Source organism: Nesoenas mayeri, assembly GCF_963082525.1.
Source record: "Nesoenas mayeri genome assembly, chromosome: 5".
Taxonomy (NCBI): Eukaryota; Metazoa; Chordata; class Aves; order Columbiformes; family Columbidae; genus Nesoenas; species Nesoenas mayeri.
In genome coordinates, this window is record NC_137548.1 from 36,838,051 (window position 1) to 36,851,653 (window position 13,603).

At 45.4% G+C, this 13,603-nt stretch overlaps 1 protein-coding gene across 1 annotated transcript in view; it reads left to right on the forward strand.

The window, feature by feature from the left end:
• Nucleotides 1-13,603, forward strand: part of RAD51B (RAD51 paralog B) — a gene marked incomplete at both ends in the record, with an annotated part of 438,609 nt that overhangs the window by 406,332 nt on the left and 18,674 nt on the right. Inside the window, 1 exon segment of the mRNA XM_080345731.1 lies at nucleotides 3,219-3,366. Coding sequence (XP_080201857.1) covers nucleotides 3,219-3,366 — 148 coding nt within the window.

The following is a 13,603-nucleotide window of genomic DNA, read 5'->3' on the forward strand; positions in this document are numbered from 1 at the left end:
GTTTCTGCCTGTCCAGCCTGTCATTTCCGCGAATATCTCTACAGGGACTAGATCCACCTGAGCATATGGTAAGACGAGTTTTGTTCTCAGCTGCCCGTGGGAATGGCTGTGGAAGTCGGCCGCAGCAGCGTGCTCGCAGTCTTGTCTGCAGGGGTCTCAGAGCTGCCACACGCTGATCTGACGCTGAATTGGCAGCACCCATCATGTGCAAGAGGCAGCACTCTGTGTGGGTTGAGATGTAGAATTAGAGCTCAGTGCAGGCCAGACAGAATATACCTGAAGGATAGCACATAGATCCTCCTGGCTGCTGACCACTTTCAAAGTGTGCCAGTAAGTGAAGCCCTGACCATCTCAGTTGTACCCTGCACTGCTGCTTCAGGCTTCCTTTATTCCAGATATTGTTGAGCCAGCATCTGAGAATTTACCAAAAGCTGCAAGGCTGCTGCATGCCACTGAGCACATTGTCTTTGCTTTTAGATTGAGTTTGAGAAATCACCTGTGGTGTCGTGCTTATGCCTCCTGGCCATGTGAATAGAGGAAGCTAAGAAGCAACAATAGATTACATAAAGCAGGGAAATCCCCCTCAAACTTCTCCCAGACTATCTCAAACTTAAGTTGATTTGCATACATACACTACAAATAACTTCGCAATGGCTTCTAGCCCTGTGAAAGGGTTACACATGCTTGCCTATAATCATTTAGGCCAGTTCCACCAGTTGAATCACTCAGAGAAAATAAAAAAGACTGAATTAGAGCCTGTAGAAATCTAAGCAGTTTTAGGTAGCATCAGCCTCCTTCAGGTAAGGATGCAACTGGGTAATGCTATTCCACACAAAATCAATGGGAAATGTCCAATACCTATTAGTAACCAGCAGTTATTCTAGAACAACAGTGCTTGAAAGCTATTTTAAGTTTCATAATTTGTGATTATGGATGGGGGGTATCATTCTTCAGCTAAACTTGCAACTAAGCTTCCTATACAAACCCTGTTTTGTGGAAAATGGACCTTACTGAAAACCAGAAAGAAGCTATAGTATCCTGTAGTTGAAACCTATGGCCAGCTGCTTTACAAAATCTGAGACTCATTAGGCCTGGAATTCCTGAGCAATGCTGTTCAAAAAGCAGTGGTGTTAAACAGATTTCCAAAATTCCTGTGATTTTTTTAAACGTCGTGGTTTAACAGAAGCAAACAAGTTAGCAAAAAGAGAGATGGCATATTGGAAAGCATATTTACTGGGTTATCTCACACTCAAAAAATGTAGCTGGCTGATATGACAGTACAAAAATGTTTTACATTGTCTTTGATGCACTGAGAATGACAATGTTTACAAGTCTAGTACATCATGACTCCGGAATGCCTAAACTCTTCTTGAAGACAGACGGTATTATCTGTTCCCTTACTGAGAGTGGGCTTTTGGGGTTTGGGGGTTGGCTTGTTTGTTTGCTTTCATAGGATAAGAATATAAAATTCCCAAAGGCTCACTAGAACTGTTACTTTGGAAAGAACTTGCTAACTTACTCCCTTTCATAGCTTTCTATTCAAACAAGTTCTCAGCTACATTTCCTGCCAGGCCTCTCTCAAAGCTGCATGGATTCTTTAGGCTCTCCCGCTAAATTCACGGAAGGATTTTCTGTACATTTTCTGGGGTGCCAAGTCCGCTCTACATTAAAATTAAGTATAGCTGGATAGGGATATAATTTTAAACAGTGCTGTAGATGCCCTGCAGTAAATACCAAGGCTGTATTAAACAGTCTTAGAGGTACTTTTGTTGGTATAGCGTATTTCCCTCGAGGAGTTCATGAAAGGTGAATGTGTGGCTGAAGTGGGGTTTGTTCTACCTGCATTAGGGTTATCATCATTGTCAGTATAGTTATACCAGGACAGCCTTATAAGCAACTCTTTTCTGGCGTAGTTGCTCTTCATATAGTTAAAAAACAGGGCTAGAGAGGAGGAAAACTGAGACACAACTTCCCTTAACAGCCTGTGTAAGCCTTGTGTTTCATCTACAGTATCACTTCTGCTAATATTAATAATGTCATGGTCTGTTGCAGTGGAATACCTTGCCTTTCACGCTCCTCCTTTCAGCTTTATTGTCTTTATTCAAAGCTTGGATACAGAACAATAGGAATCAGCCCAGGTATGAACTGGCTGTTCTGCAGAGTCCTTCAGGCAACTGAGCTCTCCCTGTGCTACGATGGAGCTTGTCTCAGTGGGTCAGCTGGAGACATCAGAAGAGGAGAAGCACATATTTGAATAGGCCTGAGACACCTCGCAACACAGTCAATAGCAGCAAACATGAGGACATGACATGATCTGACTGAGGATTCATTAGTACCTTGGATATTTTGGTCCTGATAACTATGTTTGTTTCTTCAGTTTGCATTCTTTTCATCAGCTTGCAAGTTGATCAGGAAGGCTTTTGTTTTGGTTTGGGTTTTTTTTGACATCTCCACTCACAAACAACAGTCCGTTTTCTACATAAGGTGTCTAGTCCACAGTACCATCATATCCTGTATTTACATAGTAAACTTAATCCCAAAGCACTTTACAGCCTGGCGCTGACATGGGACTAAGATTGGAAGAGAAGCAGCTCATACTGGTTAGGAAGCAGGCTCTGCTCTCAGCCTAGGTATTAGGAAAACATATAGGTTGGAGCCATATTTTTTTCTCTGAATCCAAGGCAATTTGCTGATAGTTGGAAAATATATTGCTCCTCTGTTTAATTCTAGGGAATGTGTTTGAAATGTAGAAAATAAGCCGTGGTGGGGCATGTCAGTCCTCTTGCACTTCCCATTCTCTGTTTATAGGCACTGGCTACCAAAAACCAGATTTACTGGAAAATTGATGTGATGCAAAGGTCCTCAGCAAGTATACACTGGCCTTTGGAGAGCTCTACCAGAAGATGGTAGAGAGGCCCAGACTATTCTAAGATTTGGCTTCAGAGGGCAAAAGTGGCATCAGAAACTTTGCCAGCCAGAGTGAAAATGAGAGTCTGGGCATTGGTAACTAGGACAGGCAGGCAGCGGAAGGAGGAGCCTTACATGTAAGTCAATCCATTTTGAGCAAGTCTGTAAAATTAGTTCATACTGAACTAATTACCTTGATTTATTTTGTGGATCAAACAGTTTTCCAGGTGGTTGTTCACTGGAGGAAACGGTAACTTTGTGATCTCATTCTGACACACTTGGTATTGAGGTGTCTTTCTTGTATGTTTCAGGTGGAAAGGATCAAACCAATTTAACCTGGGAAGGAACCAATCCTGCCCTGCAGACCATACGAGTGAGGAACACTGCCTTGGAAGATACTGTACATGATGCTACTTTACTCAGCACTACTGCTGAGACTCCAAGCAATGCATCCAATCTGTAGAAGGACAAATTAAACCTCCACTAAGAAATGAATGAATGACAATATTGGTTTTCAAAAAATCTGGTGAAGCAGATAGTGGGCATTCTTTTGTATCTTCAGAGACTAACTTTAAAACCAAGTGCTCTTCGTTGTGTCTGTGGGACCATACTTAACCATGGATTTAGTGAAATCCTGTATTTTGCTCAGCTTAATTTAAGTGACATAGTAATAAAAGCCTCTGAACAACACACATGTTACTGGAGAAGCGTAGGCCACATGTGCCTTCCTGATTTACCCTGTTACCTCCCCAAGAGTGCTTGGTGTCCACAGCCCGTAACATAGTGAAATGTTCGCTTCTGCTTTTTGAAGATGAATGATAAACCCATTCATTGGCTTGATTAAGAAGCAATAGTTCGGTGAGCTCTTATTCCTGTAACTCACTTGAAAATCATCATTGATGATGTAACAGATTTGCTAATAGCAGGGATCTGACAGTTCAGAATGGAAGGAGAACAGGTAGCAGTCCAAAAGGTGGGAAGATTGGTGTGTGTTACACCTGTTTAACATCCTCCATCTTCAAAGCACTTCTACACTATTAACAACATGACTACAAACCACAAAACAATTTACTCACCTTACAGACTTAGAGAATGTGTGATGTACTGGAGGCTGCTGAAGGCATCACTGGCTGTGCTGTGATCAGGATCATCCTTGAGCAACCTCTTGAGAAGCAGAGTAGCCTGTACAGAAATACAGGCGGTCTGGAGCACTGCTGAAGTGGCTGTAGGTAACCCAGCAAGGACATCAGCTGTGGTGGGGCCGCTTGTGGTGGTGACACAAGCAGGTTGCCTTCTGCTGTTTGCTAGGCAGTCTTGAGGTGATGAGAGAGTTCCTGGGGGCACGTGGCCCCTAGTAAAAAGTCCAGAACACCCTTACCATGGCAGTGCATGAGACCGAGGAGCTGATGGGATGTGGAAGGGGATGTCGAATCGCTCCCAGGCACCAAACAGGGTGGCATGGAGGAGGCTACTCCACAGCTGTCTGCTTACATACCCAGTCACCCAGCTTTGGGCTCTCCTTCAATAAAGAAGTTTCCATCACAACAAGGAAGCTATTCCATTTCAATAAGCTACTTGTAAAAGCTAATATGTTTCACCTTGGGGAAGAGCAATTTTCCAGCTTCAAGGTTACCAGTTCTGTGCTTTGAAGAGACCTTTGTAAAATTTAATTTTGTTTTAACTAAAGTTTAGATTTTCTTCTTGACAGTGCTGCACTACTGGCTGTTCAGTCAAACCCTGCTGAACTTGCCTGTAGCCATTTTATCTGACTATCTTGTAAATATTTGGTAGAGCACTCAGACACAGAAGTGTTTTTTGCTCTTGCAGTCGCATGCCTGGTTCCAGGATCTTTCAGAAGCACAAAAGGCTGAAGGCAGGGAAAATTCCACTGAGATGCATTTGGGTCTCCAAGGAGAAACTGCACTCCGTTTACACTAAAATTTCTCATTGCTGCCTCTTTAAAAAAAAAAAAAAAAAAGAACAAACATGGAAGGATAGAGAGGGGAAGTTGGAGATTAATTTTTTTATATTATTGTAAACACCAAAATGCAAGCACTGTTTCACTCATTTCTCTCATATTACACAGGACCATTTGTCATTGGAAAGAGAGATAAGCCTTTTAATGCTCTCTGCACTACCTGGGAAATTTTCATCCAAGTCCTAAAATGTTTTACAAACATTAATGAATTAAAGCTTAATCCACTTCTTCTCAGCCCAGTGAAACAAGTGCTAAATACAGCTTAAAGACAGGGCTAATGCGGCTAAAAAAGTTGTGCCTTTCCTGAAGTCACACGGGCAGCATGGCAAGAGGACTTGGGTCTCTGAGTCCCAGCTTTCTACCTTACACCACAGACAACACACATTCCCTCCCTTTTCAAGGCTTGCTGTACTTCCCCTTCTGGAATACTATGAAAACACGCTGGCATCACACCTTGGGATAACCTTGTTTTTTTCCCCCTTGGAACAGAGAGACTACTCACAGCTGCTGTCCCATGGGATTAAGATGTTGAAAAGACCAGAGAGGGACTGGGGGGGCTAAGCAAGTCACGGCTCTGTCTGCCTTGGGCATGTTCTGCCTCTGCTGCCAGTGGAGTTGGTGTACTATTGTGAGCAACCTCAAACATTTTTGTATGTGCTTCCTCATAATATTCAGACAGGACTGTGGAAAAAATGCCATAATCAAAGAGAGAACTTGGCTGACATGAAAATTGGACAGATGAGCCAATAAGTCACTCCTGTATTGAATATATGTGATTTCATTATCCTTCTGTATGTGACCTGCATTTCTTACTGCTTCTTATTATCAGAATCCTATAACTACTGCTGCAGCCCTTTCTTTCCCCTCTTCAGAAGAGACGGATAATCCATCACCCAGCTCCTCTCCAGTGGTATGAATCAGGTTTTCACCGGGGGGATTCATGGGCAGGTGAAGAGAGTTGTTCGCAACAGGACTGAGCAAAAAGCAATGTGCACGTGAGTCATGAAGTGGAAGGCAGGAAGTGAATCTATAGGTTTAAAGGTTTTTAATTATTTCTTTTCCCTTAGCTTCCCTTGTCCACATCAATTGGCAACCAGACGTGCAAAAGGTAGAAATGTATTGACAGTGGCTGGCGTAAGCGGGACTGAGAGTTTCTCCCACTGTGCAAACAAACCTGAAGTCAGTCGGTCCCCAAAACCAGATCAGTGTGTACCAGCTATTCCAGCCCTTGTAGCTGAGAGACACTGGGAGAAAAATCAGATCACAGTGCAGCAGCCTCCTCCTGTCCCTCCTGGGACCCTGCGGTGTGCCCCAGCACTGGTGTCTTTGGCCTCTTCATGCTCTTACCTTCTGTGTCAAGGCTCCAGCTCTGGTCCTCGGGTACATTTCATCTGCAGCATCCTTCCCTGCAGAGGATCCCAATTCACTGCAAATGCCGTGCACAGTGCTCATTTCATTCCCTGCTGAAAGGAAGCCAGGCCTGAGGTGGAACGTGGCAAGCACTCCACTGTGCCTGGCAACTCCACACAGCTGCTGAAAACAAGCGGGGAAAAAGCAGTGTACAAATGTGGGGGATTTTCACATAGGCAGGATGTAATTAACGGAGCTGGAATTTGGCCAGGCCACTGGGGTTAAAACACTGGCTTGCAGGTGACACACTGGGATCTTTCATAATTCAAATGCTCAGGATCTTCCATTTCCATCTTACCTGGAAGATATCAGAAGACCTTTCCCTATTTAATGTTCCTGGGCAGCTCTCGAACATCTGACACAAAGGAAAAAGTGTCTTCTGGTGCTGCACCTGCAGCGCTGCTCTGCCAGCAGCTGCCCACCACAAACAGCAAAGGAGAGGATCCCATCCTGCCAGGGCTCTGGCTGCCTCGCAGGGAAACGCCACAGCTGCCTCCATGCCCAGGGCTCCTCTTTACCCGCAGCTCTCGTTACTCAGTTTTCAGGTCTCAAATCCCTACCAAACAGAGAGAAAATTTGATAAAATTAGGGAAGCCCCTCATGCGTAAAGCACAAGAGAGGTAAATGTTACCATTAGGTGCTGCTTCAGCCTTATTCTCTGCCACCTGAAATAGCACCAAATCGGTATTGGACAACAGGGAATTAGATGAAGGACATCTCTCCAGTGCAGCTGAGTGAGCTTCTCCAGCTGGCTTTGCCAGTAAAGCACAGAGCATTGAGAGCTCGTGCCTCCTCCTTCCTTCCAGCAGAGAAATCACGTTCAAAGCAGCAAAACATTTTTTTCTCCATCATGTTCTCACTTTCTGTATAAGCAATCCTTGTGTTTACTATGAGGATGTTGAACGTCCACAAAGGTCAAGGAAGTCATTCATGAATCTCACGTGTGGAAAGTCTGCATGACGTTTCTATCATGATGTGGCCCACTGTCTGAAATATAAATAATGGCAAACCCGTAAACCCCTGTCCATCAGACCTGCAGACTGTGTACAGTTCAAAGAGCTGACTTCCTCCCTGCGGTGCTGTGCGTGCAAGCAAAACCAGAGGTGTTCCTGCCAACCAAGAAAGCAAAATCTTTGCATCAGCAAGTCAGAAAAAGGGCCCCCTCCTGCGTCTGTGAGGGATGCCTATACCAGCTTTTGGTTTCTTTGGGGTTTTTGTGCACCCAGGCTGCCGTGCAAGTCCCCCTCTGTCAAGTGTTGCTTAATACAACCACTGACCAAACTTGCTGAGAGCACCTCAGTCAGTGAGTGGCAAACCTACAGACTGACTTGAAAGGTAAAGTGAGCTGGAGAGAGTAAAGTACGGGCAGCTGCAGGCAACAGGAAATCCAGCACTAATAAATAAAACATTCTTATAGCCAGAAAGAGGAAATAAACAGCAGCAACACAAACTGAGAGGACAGAAGTGAGAAACACAGCACAACTGTGGTGTGGGAATCACTGCATTACAGTGAGCTTATTTTTACAGAACATCGTTCTGGTTTGTTATGTGTTCAGACTGCAAAAAAAAAGTGGGGGAGCGGGAGGACTGCTCAAAGAGAGGCTCTCTATCAGAAGAGGTTGTCAACAACCACTGTAATTAAGGAAGCAGCCAGAGCACACACAACCTGAGCCGCCACCAAAGTGAAATGAAAGCATTTTTTGTTTGCAGCCATAGCCCTGAAGGATAATAAAAGATGGTTCTACCGAGCCAAGTGAGGAGCTGCAGGGACAGGGTTTATAGACGGTGAATGCCCTGCTCCTGTCTTTCCAAAATTTCACAGTGCAGGGAGGCAGCAAGTTACTCCTCCTCCTTGCACGTTCGAAGCACGTGCCCACACACCCCATCTGAGTGCAGCAGCCGTCCCCCCGGAAGGTGAGCCCCCAACCAGTGAGGTAACAACGGAGGTGGCATGCCTGAGCTCTGCCCCCCAGCCACAGCCTGCTGTGGTGCTGCTTTTTCCAGACTGCTGAATCAGCAACCCTTATTTTTTCCCCCTCGCTCTCAGCTGTGGGTGTGCCCCACGGCGTTGCCTCCACCAGTGGGAGCTGCCACATTCAGAAGAGCTACATCCCACTCTCCTCCCGAGGGCAGCTGCGTTTAGGAGGCTGGCTGGTGCCTTGACAAGGACCTTGTGTGCGGCGTGCGGAAACAGCGCTCTGTGCTGCTGGGAGCATCCTTCACCCGCAGCCGCCGCGTGGTCTGTGCCCATGCAGTGGCAGGTGCTGGGGAGCAGCGGGTGGGCTGGCAGAGCCGAGCAGGTCAGTGTGGACTTTCTCAGCCATGGGACAGTATCATGAGGCTTTTGCCGGTGGCTGTAGAAACCCGTGTGCGGGTTCAGCAAAGGGAAAGAAGTCATTCACAAATTGCATGCATATTTGTGAATTCATTCATTGAGTGGCGTTTGCCTTTCATCCTCCCCCCGAGCCCTGTGCACATTGCTGGCATTCTCTCCCAATCCCATATAATAATTCCCAGGTCTCCACAAGCCACTGCCTGCCAGTGGAGCCCATGGTCGCTGGATCGCCAGGCAGGTCACATGAATAGTTCCATGCAATGGTTTAACACTTTCCCCTGACCCCAGCCCCCGTTCCTGCGAATCCCCTGCAGTGTTTTCTTAATCAGGTGCCAGGGAAGCTTTGCACGGGGCAGGGTGCTAAGAAGGTGGCTATTTAGCTCCAGCATTTCCAGAGTCTTTGAGCTCTCTCGTAAACCGTAAATACAAGCTGTGGAGCCAGGCGAATGTCAGACAAGGCTGCCATTTAGACCAGAAGAAAAAAAGAACTGCTGCTTTTCAACCGAATGCACGTTGCTGTTGCCCCACTGTGTCTAGCCCAAGTGCCACACTAATGGTTGATTGCTTCAGCAGGGTATGGAAATCTCTTCTTAAAGCCTGTCTACAGGGTACATAGCTATGATCCAATATAATTTTAACCTTCAATGGACATTGTCAATATGTTTGTTACTGGGGGATCAAAAAGAAAGTGTAGTCCTTTCCCTTAAGCCTTCTGTTACCAAGTTCTAGATGATAGTGCAGGTATTTAATGCATCACACCGCCTGTGAAGGTGACAAAGTATTTTCTTTTGCATCCCTCCTTCCTGTGAGACATCAGAGAAAACAGATGCTTTTGGAGAATCTCAAATGGACATGATTTTTTATTAAACACAGATGAAAAGAAGAAATGTTCAAAAGCTGTTTCTGATATATAGACAGTGCGAGTTGTTTCCTCGCTATCACTGTAACATGAAGGAGCGCAGGTATCTCCTGCAGAAAGAGTTCGTGTTCTCCACTTGATGCTTCCACGCAGGATTCTATGCATGTGACAGTGTATGATCCAGGAACTGCAGCTCAGCTTCGGAAAGCAGGAGAATTGTGTCTGGCTGTCAGGGCCTGTGGTCATCTGGGTTTCACATGCCCACAGAAGGACGTTCCAATTGCACCTTCCAGCCAAACAGCTGAATAATCAAACTGGCCATTTGATTTCAGTTTTTGTTCTTTTTTTTTGGAGGGGAGGGACAGGCTGGTTATGAACTCCAACCTATACATTCATTTTTGTGGTTTGAAGTGAAAAGACGGTGGCAGTTTTAAGTTACAGTCTATTTATATTGTTCTTGTTTAAGCTCTGTCATCACCAGCAAAATTTTCAAAAAACAAACACACACAAAAATTGACAGTATTTTTTGAATTCTTTGCTTTTCTCATGCATTCAAAAGTGTAAGCCTGTTCTGCTTGACTGGCTGGCTGTTTGATTGTTACTTTATATTTCATTACATTGCTTAATTTTAATTTTAAGCCTCCAAAATCATAAAATCTGAGCTCTAGCCCCAGTCTCTATGCACAAATGTAACTACTGAAAAGTCACTTTAGTACATATGGCATTTAACATACTTTGCTTAAATCGGTTATTTATTTCCAACTCAATCCAAAGAGGAGACTTGAGAAATCCTGCTTCTCCCAGATGAGAGCATACCTCAATAATACAGGAATGACTTTTCTCACTGAAAGCATTAACAAAATGCATGCATAAGTACTGGGGTTTAATCAGCCACAGCTGTCTCTTTGTTTAAAGGGAAAACTTATTTAACCCTTCAGGAGGGACTCAAAGTAGCGGTGAGAATGGGATAGGTCTGAGCACCCAAATGGAAACAGGTTTATAGAAGATGAGAAGAGTGGGTGATGCCTGTGCCTGGGATGTGCGGGCATTGCCCAGCTGTCACGCGACAGCCAGGGGACCTGGGAGGAGGGGGTGACATTTCCAGAAAGTGCAGTGGAATGGAGGAGCCCAGTGATCAACCAAGTTGCCCTTCCTGCTATGAAGTGTTGTCTTCGAGATACCGCTTGACATTCATTCAGTCAAATATTTTGACAATTTGAACAAACAAGCAGAAAATTGTTTTGATTTTTGGCCCCAATGAGCCATCTATGAAGAAGAGTAAGGAGTGCAGCATGTGCCATGTCTCTTAAATACCCTTCCTTGCCAGAAACGTGTGTGGCGTGTTTCCCAGGCCATGGGAAGGGTTATCATTTCCACTCCACCAAGTCACCATTCCTGCTCCACACACCCCTCTACCATCCCCAGCCCCACTTTGGGCTGGGGTGAAAGGAAGCATCACCCAGAATTACTGTACTGCTACCTGTCTGGGGAGGGAGCATGCACGTGCATATAACGCGTTAGTTTGTACGTGTTTCAGATAAGTGTTGCGTTTGCTGTCACTTTATAGTGGCACAGCAGGGGAGCAACAAACCGAGGCGGTGCCTGGGCAGGCAGGTAGGAGCCGAGCCGTGCCGAGCCGTGCCCGTGCGTGCCAGCCTGCTGCAGCGCCCGCCTGCGGAGCAGCCGCGGGGCCGGGGAGATGCCAGAGCAGCTCGTGTCTGCGCTTCCCTGCGGGTGTGAGAGGGGCGATGAACATCTGGGGCAGAGCACATGGAGCAGCCCCGGCTGGGCTGGGACATGTCACACTGAGAGGCCACACTTGAACGTGGCCACTTCACTGTGCCACCCCCGGAGACAAAGCCTACTTGTGTGGGGCGCGTCCCGTTGTGCGTCACGCTTCACTTGTCAGCGGCGGCCATGGCTTCCTGGGGGCTGACACAATAACTCTTTATGCCTAAGAGAATAGCGGAGGAATTGCGGGAGGCCATTGGAAATGCAGCGGCAATGAAGGGGTTCAGCTTTTGTCTGTCCCTCAAGGTGAGGGTTGCCCAGGCAGTGCAGAGCTGCCGCCGATGTGCTGGGAAGATGTATGCGCGACTTTGGGTATCTGGATGGGAGAGGAATTAGGGGAAACACCCAAGGAAGACCCCACATTACCTCTATGGTAACATGACCAACCTGCTTATTTAGGGTAGAGTTTTACAGCAGCTCACTTTGAAGTCTGGGCTGCCACAGTCTTGTCACCCCCACCGCCTTCAACCCCAGTGCAGCCATGCAGGGAATCAGCTCAAAGAGCTGACCTGGCTGGAAATTAAACTCCTTTTTTTTTTTTCTTTAAAAAAGGCTTGCTTTACTAGAATGTCTCTGTTTCATTCAAAGAGGAATGGACAAACAAAAATATTAGGAATTGAAGTGGGCCAAAACAGATAAAATTTTGAAAAAAAAACACCAATTCAGACTATTTTTAAATAAAAGCTAATTCAATCTTTCTTACTGTATTCATCGCTGTCTCCTTTGCAAGCCCGTCAGCTGTCCGCTGCACAAAGCACTAAGCCTAAACAATTCAGATATGCTAAGCAAAGCTACTATGAATATGGCTTCTAGCCTAATAAGTCAGAGCCTTATCCAGTTCCCATGAAAAGCATCAGGAATATTTCCTCCAGCACTAAGAGATGTAAGATTGGATTGCAGAACAACCATGTAACTTTTGACCAAAAAGTGAAGTTTTTCTAAAGGACTGATAAAAAAATTGTGCAGGAGAGGATGGAAACACTGACTGGAGCAGTCACATTACTAAATATGTTTCAAGTGAGCATAATCAGTTTTGGAGCCACACTCGTTCTCACTAGTGATGTGTGCTCTAAGGTGAAAACACAAATCAAGCATTTTTTTTAAAGGAAAAAAGCATTTATAATTTCTTTATTATGGAAGTGCAAAAAGACTCCCCCTCTGCTGCTGGGAAAACCAGCTCCTGCTCCATCAGCATGAAAAGACATCCTAACTTTTAGAAAGCATTTGTTAGGCAAAACACATTACTTTTTACAATGCCCTTTTTTTCCCCCCCACAACTGAAGTGGTTCTGTTGATGCCAGCTGCTTTAGTTGTGTGTATCTTCTGGGAGGTGGTGTCTGTCTGCAAGTCCCATGTGGGTGTCCCCTTGGCTCTCTCTCATAGCCACCCTTCTATAAATCACAGAATATTAAAAAAGGGGATAACACTGACATGTGAACTAATCCCCACATCAAAGAGAGCAACTCTCCCTCCTCTAAACACCCGCGCCCCTCTTTTGCTGGGAAAAGTCTAATGCCTAGAAGGTGATTTACACAAAACTTCATCCCAGTTGTTAGGAAACTTGCAGTGCTGCTTACTTGCCAACGGCAGAAGAAACCTGGGAATCAGGGAGACCACAATAGCTAGCCTGCGGCTTCCAGAATTTGGCAATTCAGGAGAGAAAAGAAAAATTGGCTTGTTGCAGCAAACTTGTGTATATGTTGATTGCATGGCAGGATAGGCATGCATATAGACAGATGTAAACGTGACTGGTAATGTGAGTCTGTATGGGCACATATATAGCTGCTTGTATATGCACAGGAGTACCTGTCCTGACACATAACAAACACACAGATGCACACACAAATACCTCTTTCTGTATCTAGGGCCATCAGGAAATACAGATATGAAAAACACAAGTACCTATGGGCATACAACTGTGTACCAGGTGTCCTAGACATGGGGAGGGCTCACTACCTGTCACATATGCTGTCTGAAGATATTCCTTCCTGCTGTAGACCTGGTTTTGAGCTAATGGTTCAAATGCTAGGAATAAGGCAAATCCTTCTATATAAGACAGGATTAAAACAGAAACTCACTCCTGCCCTTGCATTGCAAATGCTCCCTGCACACTGGCTAAGCACACAAGATACTTCCAAATAACTGACTGTTTCTGGAATGCAACTGAAGGGAGGGAATAATACCTCTGTTTGGCTAGATCACTCTTGTTTTCCAAATCAGCACTGAGTCTGTGCCTGTGCCAGGCACTCTCCTTCAGACGTACAAACAAACCACACATATCATGGACAAAAATTGTACTGGTAGCTCTGTATTCATAGTCAAT